The sequence below is a fragment of the Puma concolor genome, chromosome C1 (genome assembly GCF_028749965.1).
Source record: "Puma concolor isolate L17-30 chromosome C1, mPumCon1.1.hap2, whole genome shotgun sequence".
In the NCBI taxonomy this organism is placed as follows: Eukaryota; Metazoa; Chordata; class Mammalia; order Carnivora; family Felidae; genus Puma; species Puma concolor.
The window spans coordinates 25,086,672-25,099,540 of NC_141674.1; the positions used below are offsets into that span (position 1 = coordinate 25,086,672).

At 49.5% G+C, this 12,869-nt stretch overlaps 1 protein-coding gene across 6 annotated transcripts in view; it reads left to right on the forward strand.

The window, feature by feature from the left end:
• Positions 1–8,715: 8,715 nt before the first annotated feature.
• The window catches only part of AZIN2 (antizyme inhibitor 2), a 33,436-nt gene continuing 29,282 nt past the window's right edge, over positions 8,716–12,869 (forward strand). For 3 of the 6 annotated variants that reach the window (XM_086716364.1, XM_086716366.1, XM_086716367.1), the window contains exons 1-4: positions 8,716–8,867; positions 8,959–9,076; positions 9,736–9,908; positions 11,414–11,587. In XM_086716364.1, coding sequence (XP_086572490.1) covers positions 9,804–9,908; positions 11,414–11,587 — 279 coding nt within the window. In that variant the 5' untranslated portion in view covers positions 8,716–8,867; positions 8,959–9,076; positions 9,736–9,803. Of the gene's footprint in view, positions 8,868–8,939; positions 9,077–9,502; positions 9,545–9,735; positions 9,909–11,413; positions 11,588–12,869 lie in introns of those variants that run through there. The other 3 variants (XM_086716365.1, XM_025935341.2, XM_025935342.2) reach the window with 3 other exon arrangements.

Consider the following 12,869-nt stretch of genomic DNA (forward strand, 5'->3'; position numbering starts at 1 on the left):
CAATGTCGTGTATTCTGCAATGTTAGCCATTATTATTACTAAAACAATTTTTTGATGTTTATTTAAAAAATTTTTTTTTTAATTTTTTTTTTAACGTTTTTATTTTATTTTTGAGACAGAGAGAGACAGCATGAACGGGGGAGGAGCAGAGAGAGAGGGAGACACAGAATCGGAAGCAGGCTCCAGCCTCTGGGCCATCAGCCCAGAGCCCGACGCGGGGCTCGAACTAACGGACCGTGAGATCGTGACCTGAGCTGAAGTCGGACGCTTAACCGACTGAGCCACCCAGGCGCCCCATGATGTTTATTTATTTTTGAGAGAGAAAGAGAGACACAGAGCATAAGCAGGGGAGGGGCAGAGAGAGAGGGAGACACAGAATCGGAAGCAGGCTCCAGGCTCCGACTGTCAGCACAGAGCCTGACACGGAGCTCGAACTCGTGAACCATGAGATCATGACCTGAGCTGGAGTGGGACGCTCAACCGACTGAGCCACCCAGGCACCCCAGCTATTATTATTATTAAGCACATAATACAGTGCCTGGAATCTAGAAGATGCTCAGTAAATGGTGGCTAGTGTTATTGTTAGTTTCCATTTAAAAAAAAATTTTTTTTTTTGTTTTACATTTATTTATTTTTGACAGACAGTGAGACAGAGCATGAGTGGAGGAGGGGCAGAGAGAGAGGGAGACACAGAATCCAAAGCAGGCTCCAGGCTTTCAGCTGTCAGCGCAGAGCCAGATACGGGGCTCAAACCCACAAACCATGAGATTGTGACCTGAGCCGAAGTTGGACACTCAACCTACTGAGCCACCCAGGCGCCCCTAGTTTCCATCCTTAACCTGCAGACAGCACTGACCTTACGATACCTGAGGCTACTTCCCCTTCTGACTTCTGGTGGCTTCAGGGTCTCCATCTCACTGATGCCTTCCTGGAGTTTGCAATTTCTGCCAGTTCATCTTGTGTCTGACTCTGCGTTTCAGCCTCTCTCGGGGTCTCCTGTCATTTGTTCTTGGCCTGGTCTTAGAATTCTTCGTTCTGGCTTCACGCCTCATTCCCAGGACCCCAGTCATAGGCCTAAAATTTGCCAGACCAGAGTTAAGTCGCAGCTCTGTTACTCACTAGCCGTGTAACCTCAGACAAACGCTTTAGCCTCAATTTTCTCATCTGTAAAATGGGACTATTAATGTGTATCTTGCAGGGCTGTCCAAGGATTAAACACAGTCATTGTAAATACTTAGCATGGTTGGTGCCTGTCACACAACAGGTGCTCCACAATGTTTATTTACTTCTCTGTCTGCTTCTACCTGTGGTTCAAATCCCGGAACCTCTCTGAACGGGTATACCGGTCTGTAAAAGGGGGAAGTAATGTTTCCAGCCTCCATGTGATACCTAGTTTTTCTTTCTTTTTTTTTTTTTTTTTTTAATTTAGGGGTGCCTGGGTGGCTCAATCGGTGAAGCGTCCGACTCTTGGTTTTGGCTCAGGTCACGATCTCACAGTTCATGAGTTTGAGCCCCGCACCGGGCTCTGCACTGACAGCATGACATTCTCTCTCTCTTCTCCCTCTGCCCCTCCTCTGTTCTCTCTGTCTTTCAAAAATAAATAAACTTTAAAAATATTTTTAAAATTTTTGAAAAAATTTTTAATATTTATTTTTGAGAGAGAGAGAGAGAGAGAGAGAGAGAGAGAGAGAGAGAGAGTGAGTGGGGGAGGGCAGACACAGGAGGACAGAGGATCCGAAGTGGGCTTTGCGTTGACAGCAGAGAGCCTGATGCGGGACTTGAACTCATGAACTGTGAGATCATGACCTAAGCTGAAGTTGACCGCTCAACTGACTGAGCCACCCAGGTGCCCCTTTAGTATTTTTTTTTAAGTTTATTTATTTATTTTGAGGGGGAGAGAGAGAGAGAGAGTGAGAGAGAGCGAGCGAATGGAAGGGGCAGAAAGAGAGGGAGGGAGAATCCCAAGCAGACTCCAGGCTGTCAGTGCAGAGCCCAATCTCATGAACGGTGAGACCATGACCTGAGCCAAACTCAAGAGTCAGATGCTTAACCGACTGAGCCACCCAGGTGTCCTCTTCTTTGGTACAGTAAAACCTTGATTTGAGAGCAACATTCGTTCCAGAAACATGCTTGTAATCCAAAGCACTTGTACCTCAAAGTGAATTTCCCCGTAAGAAATAACAGAAACGCAGACAATTCATTCCACAACCCAAAAATATTCATGCAAAAGTGATTACGATACTGTAATATAATACAAAATAATAAAGAAAATACAAAATATAAAGAAAACTAAATTCACCTGCACTTGCCTCTGAAAACCTTTGTGACTGGGATGAGGGAGAAAAGAGAGAGGAGGGTTATGGTGGAGGATGACTTTCACTATCACTGACGGGAATCACTGCTATCTGTTGGCTCAGTGGAATCTTTTTCTTTTCACGCAACGTTAACAAGGAACCTATCCAGTGACACTTGCTTTTGCCTCCTTTTGAGGATTTCACAGAAATGTGATGTTGCTTTGTTGTTAAACAGATTCCTCCCTCGCACTGTGACAGCCTTATTTGGGTGGTGTTTTCTACAAAATTTTGCACAGTTTCCCACGTTTCACACGTCTCCCTAATCTCGTTTGAAGTGAGGGATTCCTCCACCTTTCCCCCCTCCTCCTCTGCAGAGGAGATGTCCCCCATAACCTCTTGCTGTTGCCGGCGATGCAGATCCATCAGTTCGTGGGTGCTCGTCTCCTGGCCATGTTCCTCCACCAGCGCTTGAATGTCATCCTCATTCACCTCCAGTCCCATGGTCCTCCCCAAGGACGCAATTTCATCGACAGCTGGCAGCTCCTGTTCATGAGCAAGCCCCTCCGAGTCAATGAGGCCACAGTTTCCTCCAAGCAGAATTGAGGGTTCTCTTGCTGGCCCCATCCCAGGCTTTATCGATGATCTTGAGGCAGTTCACAATGTGGAAATAATTTTTCCAAAACTCTCAGAAGGTAAGTTTTGTTCCTTCGGTCACCTCGAAGCATCGCTGAAATAGTGCTTTGGTGTGAGGCTTTCTAAAGTTCGAAACGACCTGCTGATCCAAGGGCTAGAGGATTGGAGTGGTGTTGGGAGGAAGGAACGTGACCTTAACGAACTCGAATTCCTCCAGTAAGTTGTCCTCAAAGCCTGGAGGATGAGCAGGAGCGTTATCCATAACCGCAAGGCTTTGAGTGGCAGATTATTTTAGGAAAAAAAAATTTTTTTACACTTATTTATTTTTGAGAGACAGAGAGAGAGAGACAGAGCGCAAGCTGGAGAGGGGCAGAGAGAGAGGGAGACACAGAATCGGAAGCAGGCTCCAGGCTCCGAGCTGTCAGCACAGAGCCCGACTCGGGGCTCGAACTCACAAGCCGTGAGATCATGACCTGAGCTGAAGTTGGATGCTTAACCGACTGAGCCACCCAGGTGCCCCCATGGCAGATTCTTTTAGGACCAAAGACCTCGTTGGTCCTCTCAATGAACAAGATATGAGTGGCCCAAGCCTTGCTGTTGGACCTCTACATAATGTTTAACTGGCCCTTCTGCACCTTGCGTTTCTTGAAGGTCGTGGATTCTCAGGATGATACATGAGCAGGGACTTGACTTTGAAATCCCTGCTTGCATTAGCACAAAACAAGAGGGTGAGATAGTCTTTCATGGGCTTGTGGCCAGGCATTGCATTCTCTTCTTCTGTAATGTAGGTCCTCTCTGGCATCTTTTTCCAAAAAAGTCCTGTCTCATTACAGTTAAAGACTTGCTCTGGCCGGTAACACTTGGAAACCGTGAGCTTCTGGAATTCCGTAGCAAGCACCTCAGCTGCCTCAGCGTCAGAACTCGTAGCCTCTCCCCGCCTCACGACACTGTGGATGCCACTTTTCCTCTTAAAGTTATCAGACCACCCCCTGCTTGCCTTGAAGCCTTCTTCCTTTCCTGTTGACGTACGTGGTGGTTTGCTTACAAAGTCGGCGTACAAGGCTTTTGCCTTCTCGCAGATAAAGTTCTTAGTCACACTATCGCCTGCTAGTTGCTCCTTGTGTATTCAAACCAGAACACGTGGTCGTTGCTTTGATGTTCTCGTGACTTCTTTTGCTGCGTCCAGCCCCCTCATTTCTTCTTTCTTCTTTAATATTGTGCCGATGGCCAACGTAGCCGTCTAATGAAATCTTGCAATTTCGGCCCCTCGCATACCTCACTCCTACTTCTCGGTGATTTCCCTCTTCACTTCCACCGTAATCTTCTTCTTCTCACCGCCTTTCTTTTCACCCTTCTTCTGCATGGGGGCCATTGTATACGCTCACATGGATGCTGACTACGGTACGGTATTAATAAACTCTTGTCATCGACTGTATTTAATGTAACTGACAATAAGGCAGCAGAGGAGAGGGTCTATATCGCCAGGCAGCCTGACCTAGAATGAAGCAGAGCATTCCTAAGCTTACTCTTGTATGGAAAAGCAAAGGACTGTCCATCGGTGCTTTGAAGTGACAAAAAATACATTAGTGCCAGTCGCGGGCACCTTCCAATGTTCTGAAAAGTCACTGATTTCTGCCAAACACCATGGCCTGAGACCGAACATCCGAACACGGGAGACAATAACCCACAGCCCCTGAGAGAGACAGAGAGAGAGAGAGAGAGAGAGAGAGAGAGAGAGAGAGAGAGAGAAGAATCATTGGCTCATTGAATGTCCCATTGAACGTCATGGGACGTTCAGCATCACGTACAACTCATATTGCAAGACATCGCTTGTTTATCAAGTTAAAGTTTATTAGAAATGTTTGCTCGTCTTTTTTTTTTTTTTCAACGTTTATTTATTTTTGGGACAGAGAGAGACAGAGCATGAACGGGGGAGGGGCAGAGAGAGAGGGAGACACAGAATCGGAAACAGGCTCCAGGCTCTGAGCCATCAGCCCAGAGCCCGACGCGGGGCTCGAACTCGCGGACCGCGAGATCGTGACCTGGCTGAAGTCGGACGCTTAACCGACTGCGCCACCCAGGCGCCCCATAAATGTTTGCTCGTCTTGAGGAACACTTGTAGAACAAGTTACTCGCAATCCAAAGTTTTACCGTATTTTGACTTTATTGGGGTGGGAAGAAGCAACAATGTGTCCCAACTAACGACTATGCCTCCCCCATCCCTTCCTTGCAGCTACGTGGCCCTGAGTATCTATGTTTTAGCCAATGATGTGAAAGGAAGTGTTGGGGTGGTGGGATGGGTCAGATTGTGTCTCCACCCTTACCCCCCCCCAATTGTGTTAAAGTTCTAAGCCCCAGCACCACAGAATGTGATCTTATTTGAAGATAGAATCTTTACATAGTTCATCAGGTTAAAAGGTCATTTGGGTGGGCCCAATACAACCGGAGCCCTTATTCAAAGGGGAAGTTTGGACACAGAATCAGATACATACACAGGGGAGATGGTGTGAAGGCACACAGTGGGAAGACAGCCTTGTGAGCAGGAGAAGACTCTCCCCTAGAGCCATCAGAGGAGCATGGCACAGCTCACACCCTGATGTGGGGCTCGTTACCTCCAGACCTGTGAGACAATAAATATCTGTTGTTTGAAGCCACCTAGGTTTTGGTACTTTGGTACAGGAGCCCTAGGAAATTAACAAATGTGCGATTTGGTGACGGCTGCCTGAAGTGAGCCTTCCTGATGCCTACGATATACAGCGCTGGTGTTTAATGTAGTTAACAATCAGTATGGAGATGGGCACTAATCAGAGAGGATACCGGGCATGAACAACTTGTGTGGTCATATTGGTTAAATGTTAGTCCTGGGAATGCTCCAGCAGCCATTTTGGGCCATGAGGCTAGAAGCCAGGAAGGAGCTGAGGATGTCAGAGTTGAAAGAGGGGAGGAGCCTTGGTTCCTGATGACTTTGTGGGGATGCCACACCAGACTTGGGCTGCCCACCTCCAGTGTTATATTGTGGACATGGTAGAATAAACCTGTGTTTGTTTACGGCTTTGTGGGTTGTGGCTTTTTATTTTCTTCAGCCAAACCTAAATTTACCTGACGTCCAATCCCACGAAGGATTGGGAAGCCAGAATGAAATGATGAACCAGAAAGTGTTTTGTAAACTCTCCAGTTCTATGCACACGTTAAGGCATTTTTATTATTGTGGTGTTTGTGACTAGAATTATGATTGGTTTAGGAAGAATGGATTGAAACAGACTGACATGATCCTGGCCAGAGATCAGAGGCTCTTTGTTCTGCTTCAACAACATGTCTTTGAGGGCCGTGCGCAGATAAGAGTGGTAGGAGAGCCTGGCAGGAGAGGAGCCACCAGCCTTTGGGTTGGATGCCAGCAGGATGACTGGGTGACTTTTGTTGAGCTGGGGCCAAAATGCTCAGGCACTGGTTGGCAGGTAAGCATAAAGTTTGAATCAGGATGGATAGGTTTAATACAGGCTCCACCTTCACTTGCTCTGTAACCCTGGGCAGGTTACCGAATTTCTCTGAGTTTCAGATTCCTCATCTGTAAAATGGGAACAATTATAGCCCCTATGACGTAAGGTTGTCAGGGAGATTCAGTGACATCCCATATCCAGTAGGGAAAAAGATAAATCCACAGTGTGTCTGTATCCTGTCCAGGTTATAGATTTTTCTGCTGTGACTACTAACCCTTGACAGATTACAAATGAACAGAGTGGATTCTAGCTTGTTTCTTCTTACCTTTATTGATTCATTCAGCAAGAATATTGAATGTGCCCATTATGTGCTTACTATGTACCAGGTGATGAAAAGAGCTAGTGAGGTGGACTTAGACCATAGTATCCAGGTACAGACAGCTGTTCTCAAAGAACAACTAAAAAAAAAAAAAAAAGTACAGCCAAATTTGTTTGAGTGCCCCTCCTCTTCTCTTACTGTCATCTTTTCTTGAGGTCTCCCTTCGAGGTTTCTGCCATGGCTATGCTGGTCTACCCCCTCCCCATCAGATGTTCAATTCAAAATAGATGTCACTGATTCATACTATGGTGCAAATGACTACAAATCTCTCAAAGCATGGACCTGCAAATGACCCATCCTGTAAAGCTGGCTGCCCCTGAAAGACTGTTCCTATGTATAGAAAGCAAGGAGGTTCCAGGCAGAAGGACCTAGAGAATTCATTCAGTCTGAACCCTCTCAGTTCACAGTGGGGTAATCAAACTAGGCACAAGTAACTTGGTCTAAGCAGGATGACCCAACCAAGGAGTCATGCAGCCAGGCTGAGCAGGGAGCAGAAAATGGCTTTTCCATACTCCATGGTCTACACCATATGTGGGCTAAGCACTTTCTGATTAGGTTGTGCAGAATGCCCTAGGGAGATACTGAGGCAGGACAAACACATACATTAGAACAAAAGCCCTTTGGCCGCACTGATTTGAAATGCTGCCCTCATTATGTATCAAATTATCCAATACGCAGAAGACTGTTCTACAGCTGTCTCTTCCTGCAGAGCACCATGATGTTTTAAAGTCCACAGCTTTATAACATATTTTGATACCTGGTAGAGGAAGTCCTCTTTTTTTTTTTTTCCTCCAAGAATGTCGTGGCTGTTCTTATACAATCACTGCTTCAGATAAACTTTTAACTTCTTCTTCTCCTCTTTTTTTTTTTTTTTTAAGTAGGCTCCATGCCCAACATAAGGCTTGAACTCATGACCCTGAGATTAAGAGTCACGTGCTCTACCGACTGAGCCAGCCAGGTGCTCCTCATATGAACTTTTGAATTCGCTTTTGAGTAACACTGATACTGAATCTTCTTCAGCACCCTTGTTTATACCGGTCACTGGGCACTCTGAGAAGTCAGGCACTCAATTCCTGCCCTTGGGAGCTCACAAAACAGCTGAGAAGTGTAACCAAACAGGAAGTGTAAAACAACAGGAATCTCATGCTCTGGGTGACAAGAGCCAAATGAGTGAGGGGGACACACAGATATAACTGCTGTGAGTTCCATTGTCCCTGCAGGCTAGGAAGGTCATGGGAGGCTCAACAGGGAAGGTGACATTATAGTGAGTGTACTTTGATAGGTGAACAGGAGTTTGTCAGGTATAGAAGAGAAGAAATGTTTTGAGTTGGGGAATTCAGAGAATGCTTCCTGGAGGAGACATTTCATTTGAGAGGTGAGTAGGCATTTGCCCCATTCAGAGGGTGGGATGAAGGGAGGGATTGCCCTGAGCTGGGAAGGTCACAAGGAGGCTCTCTGAAGACATGTTAGCTAGGTTTTGAGTTGGAGGAATCAGAGAAGATGCTGGAAGAGGTTAATTAAATAAAAAGGATTTTATTAGAAAAGGAGATGACAAGGAGATGACATTTGACCTGGGCGTTGAGGGTTGAGTGAGCAGATCACCAGAGGAGAGGAGAGTGGAGGTCGTCACAGAAAAGATTTCCCGGAGCAAATAGGAAACCTCCTGGCTTCCTGCCCCTCGCTAACATCCAAGATCCAGGATCTAAGCGTCCCACCGCGTAGGCGCTGGGGATTCTGAGGCGGCGGCCCTGCAGTTCCCATTTCCCAGTGTGGGGAGCAGCGAAGCCAGCTCCGCTGGGAGGGCTGAAGCTTACACAGGTTTGCGCAGGGTGGCAGAGCGCAATGCTTTTTGTCGGAATCGACCAATGGGATGGCGGCACCCGGTTGCCAGGGCTACAGAGGGGGCCGAGAGGGGCGGGGCCTGGGCCCAGGGGTGGGGCCCGGGCGGGGCTTATATAAGCGGACGGCAGGCTGAAGGAGGGGCGTGGGGTCGGTGGCTGCTGGGCGGGCGGGGCGCAGGCCGCGCGGCCCGAGCGGGGGGGGAGAGGGCGAGCGGAGGCGCCGAGGAACCGATTCACTCGCTGGGGAGACCTATGGGCCGAAGCCGTGTAAATGCGTTTTAAGGCGAGTGCGGGGAGTGGCTCGGGGAGCCTCCGGGAGCAGGCGCCCTCGGCTCCAGTGCTGACCTATCCCCGGCCCCCTTGCCTCCTTTCAGCAGGGGCCTCGGCTCCGCAACTGCCACTCCTCGGGGTGTTGCACAAGTATCGAGGTCACCGGCGACCCCCCCTAGCAGCGCGCCTGGCTCTGGCCCCCGCGAAGGAGGACCGGGCTTGGTAAGGCGGTGTGGGGGGCGGGTCCTCGGCCCTGCACTCGGGAGGGCTCACCAGGACAGAACCTCAGCGTTCGGCTCCCTCCCGGGAGCCTGCGACCCCCACCCACCATGTGGCCCCATGCAGCCTTAGAACCCTAGCACGTCAGGACCAGCCTGGCCCTCCATTTACAAACGTTGAAACTGAGGCTAGGGAGTACCCAATGTCACGCAGCAGAGGGCAGACTCGAACCTAAGCTCTTGCTCTCGGGCTGAGACTCCTTAGTGGGGCCACTCTCTTAGTTGGGCGTGGTCAAGACTGAGGGTTCCCTGAAAGCTTCCCCACTGGAGCTTCTTGGCTTTCCTGTACCCTCTCGTTCTTTCCCTTTTTGCTAAAACCCCGAGTTTCATAACTGGAAAGGACCTCCAAAATAATACATTCATTTTACAGATTGGGAAACTGAGGCTCGGAGAGGCAGTGAATGACATCTAGGCATGTAATGCCTTGTCGCAATACAGGGTTCCTGATCGTCCCCACACTTCCCAGTGAACTCAAGCTCCCCAGGCTTGTGCTGGCGTCGGGTGTGACAGGACTGAGAGCTCTGGCTTGGGGGAGGTCAGAGAGGGCAGCGGAGGGCAACCCCCTCCAGCAGCTCCCTCACTCTACACCTCCCCTCCCTGCAGTGTGTTGCATACTTTCTGAGGCGGCGGGGCGGCGGCTCCATCCAGCCCATCGGCTCCTCCTTCTCGGCATGGCTGGCTACTTGAGCGAAACGGACTTTGTGATGGTGGAGGAGGGCTTCAGCACCCGAGACCTGTTGGAGGAGCTCACTCTGGGGGCCTCACAGGCCACCACGGTGAGCCGCTGGGAGCGGGGGTGGGTCCCCTGTTCCCTGTGCAGGCCCAGCTGCCTTCTCCGAAAGGACTTCTCAGGCCTTCATCTTCCCTCACTTATTTGGTGTTCAGTCCTTGCTGTTGGCCGGAGACGGGCTCATTGTATCCCCATTTCCTTGTCCTTGTCCCCAAACTTTGCCCTTCCTGCCTGCCCTGCCCTGATGAACCACCACCACCACCTACCCAGCCTTCTGGGTCAGAAACCTGGGACTCCTGCTTCCCCCACCCACACCCCTCTCATTGGCGCCTCACCAAGCTCTGACCACCACCTGTGGTCTTCCGACGCCCTGGCTTTGTAGATCAGGCCTCATCTCTCTAGAGGCCCTCTAACCTCCTCCCTGCCTCATGCTGCCTGCTCCCACTTTATCACGGCCACGCTCAAACTCAGAACTGTTTGGTGGTTCCCCGCGACCAGCAGCGCCAAGCCAGAACTCTCTGTCTTCACAGTCCCTCTCCCAGCTTTCCCCACCATCTATCATGCTCCATCAGAGCCCAACCACTGCTGGTATTTTCCCCAGCGATGCCATGTGCTCTGTTATCACCCCATTTTCCTGGGCTCTTCCCTCTGCCTGGAATGCCCTTCTGCCGGCCTCTCTCGCTCTGTTTCTGTCCTTCCTCATTACTCACCAGTGTTACTTTTTCCTCCTCTCCCAGGCGGATTTTTTATATCCCTTTCTCCGTGGCTTCCACTGCCTTCTGTAGGAACTCCAGTCGAGTTTATTGAACGGGCTTGTAATTTCTTAAAGGGTTTTTTGTTCTCTTCAAGACCCAAGCCCTGTCTGGTCATCTCTGTCCCTTAGCATAATGTCAGACGCCAAATGGGCTTCAGTAAAAAAGTCTCGCATAAACAGGAAACTGAGTCCCAATGAGGGTTTAAGTGATGCTGTCTCACCCACAGTCTCATTCATGTTCAGCCCTCAGCAAATCTGCTGCCCAGCTCACGGGCACGGGTTGCAGTGCCGTGGAATTAGCTCAAGGCTTCAGCGACCACCTATATGTGGAAGACAGTGGGCTGCAGGCCATAGCTTTGGCCCGCAGGGATTTATCAGATGAATGTGTACACGGTTCCGATACTTTGGAAGCGTGTGCAAAATGCAGTGAGAGCATTAAAGGCAGAATTGCTTTATTGGTTTGGGGGAGGTGGCATTTGAGCTGAAACTTGAAGGTGGATTGCCTTTTCGGAGAAAGGGTCTTCTGCGTGAAGGGTACGGTGGGAACCAGAGCTTGGAGGTGGGAAAACACTCCAGCGTGCAGCTGGAGCTTGAGCTGTAGCGAGGGGAGGGGCTGGAGCCAGATCACAGAACCCCTGAACGCAGGCTGAGGAGTGTGCCTTCTGTGCAGAGACTTTTAGAGTAGCGTGGCTGTGGCGGAGCCGGGCTCAGGCTCGGGACAGGTACCTGGGAGGACCATAGAGGGCCCGCAGCAGGAGGGGGCTGAGCGGGGCCTCACATTTACCCTTCTCGTGCAGGGTGATGTTGCTGCCTTCTTCGTGGCCGACCTGGGTGCCGTCGTGAGGAGGCACTTCTGCTTTCTGAAGTGCCTGCCGCGGGTCCGGCCCTTTTACACTGTCAAGTGCAACAGCAGCCCAGGTGTGCTGAAGGTCCTGGCCGAGCTGGGGCTGGGCTTCAGCTGTGCCAACAAGGTGAGCCCGTGCCCCCCACTGGCGCACTGCCCCTCGCTGCCTACTCAACACACACATGGCTGGGCTGCTGCGGGTGGCCCCCCCTCACCCCCCCGCCGGGGAAGCAGGGGTGGCCTGCAGTTGGCCCCTGCCCTCTGGGAAGGGCCACCCACTTGGGAGGCGGTTAAGGGATGAGGGAGGGCAAAACAGGCATGGAAGTTCTAAATTGGAACCTTGTGTGTCTCTGGGTAGGTGGGTCACCTTTTCAACGGAGATTTTCAAGCTTCTTGGCCTAGAGCTATACATGGTATAAAATGTTCGATTAAAATGAAACAAAACGAAAACACCTTTTATCATTATTTGTTTGTTTGTTTTATAGTCTTATTAATGTGTGACAGTACATTTTCTCAACTAATCCTTCGAGAATTCTGTTGTGTTGCCCATTTTGCTGCCCTTCTAATTCGATTAATGCTGTTGTCTTAATCGCCTCTCGCTGTCTCTAGATTTATTTTGCTTATTTACTCTCATTCTCCAGTCGTTGAACTACGATGTGCTGGTCAGTGTGTAAGTAGGGATGGCAACACAGTGTTGAGCAAGCCAGGCTCCCTTGTCCCAGAGTTGAGGACGCTTAGCTTATCATTTTCATCCTGTTCTTAGTTGATAAAAACCTTTAAGCTATAAAATTTTCTTCAGAGCATAGCTATGGATATATTTATTCATTCAGCAAACCTTTTTTGAGCAACTCTCATGGGGCCAAGTCCTATTTCAGGTGGGGATTTAGAGAGTGAATGAAACAAACAAAACAAAAAAGGCCCTTCTTTCATGGAACTTGCTTTCTTTTTTTTTTTTTTTTTTAATTTTTTTTTTCAACGTTTTTTTTATTTTATTTTTTGGGACAGGGAGAGACAGAGCATGAACGGGGGAGGGGCAGAGAGAGAGGGAGACACAGAATCGGAAACAGGCTCCAGGCTCCCAGCCATCAGCCCAGAGCCCGACGCGGGGCTCGAACTCACGGACCGCGAGATCGTGACCTGGCTGAAGTCGGACGCTTAACCGACTGCGCCACCCAGGCGCCCCGGAACTTGCTTTCTAAAAAACAAGTTCAACAATGAAAATCTATATTATTTTATAAGATGGTCGATGCTACGGGGAAAATTGAGGTGGGGAAGGGAAGTAGGAAATGTTGGGAGGGAGGATTATACTTTTATATAGTTTGGTCAGGGAAGGCTTCACTGACATTTGAATACAGACCTGAGGGAAGCAAAGGGTCAAGCCAGGTGGAGAACTAGGGGAAGAACATTCC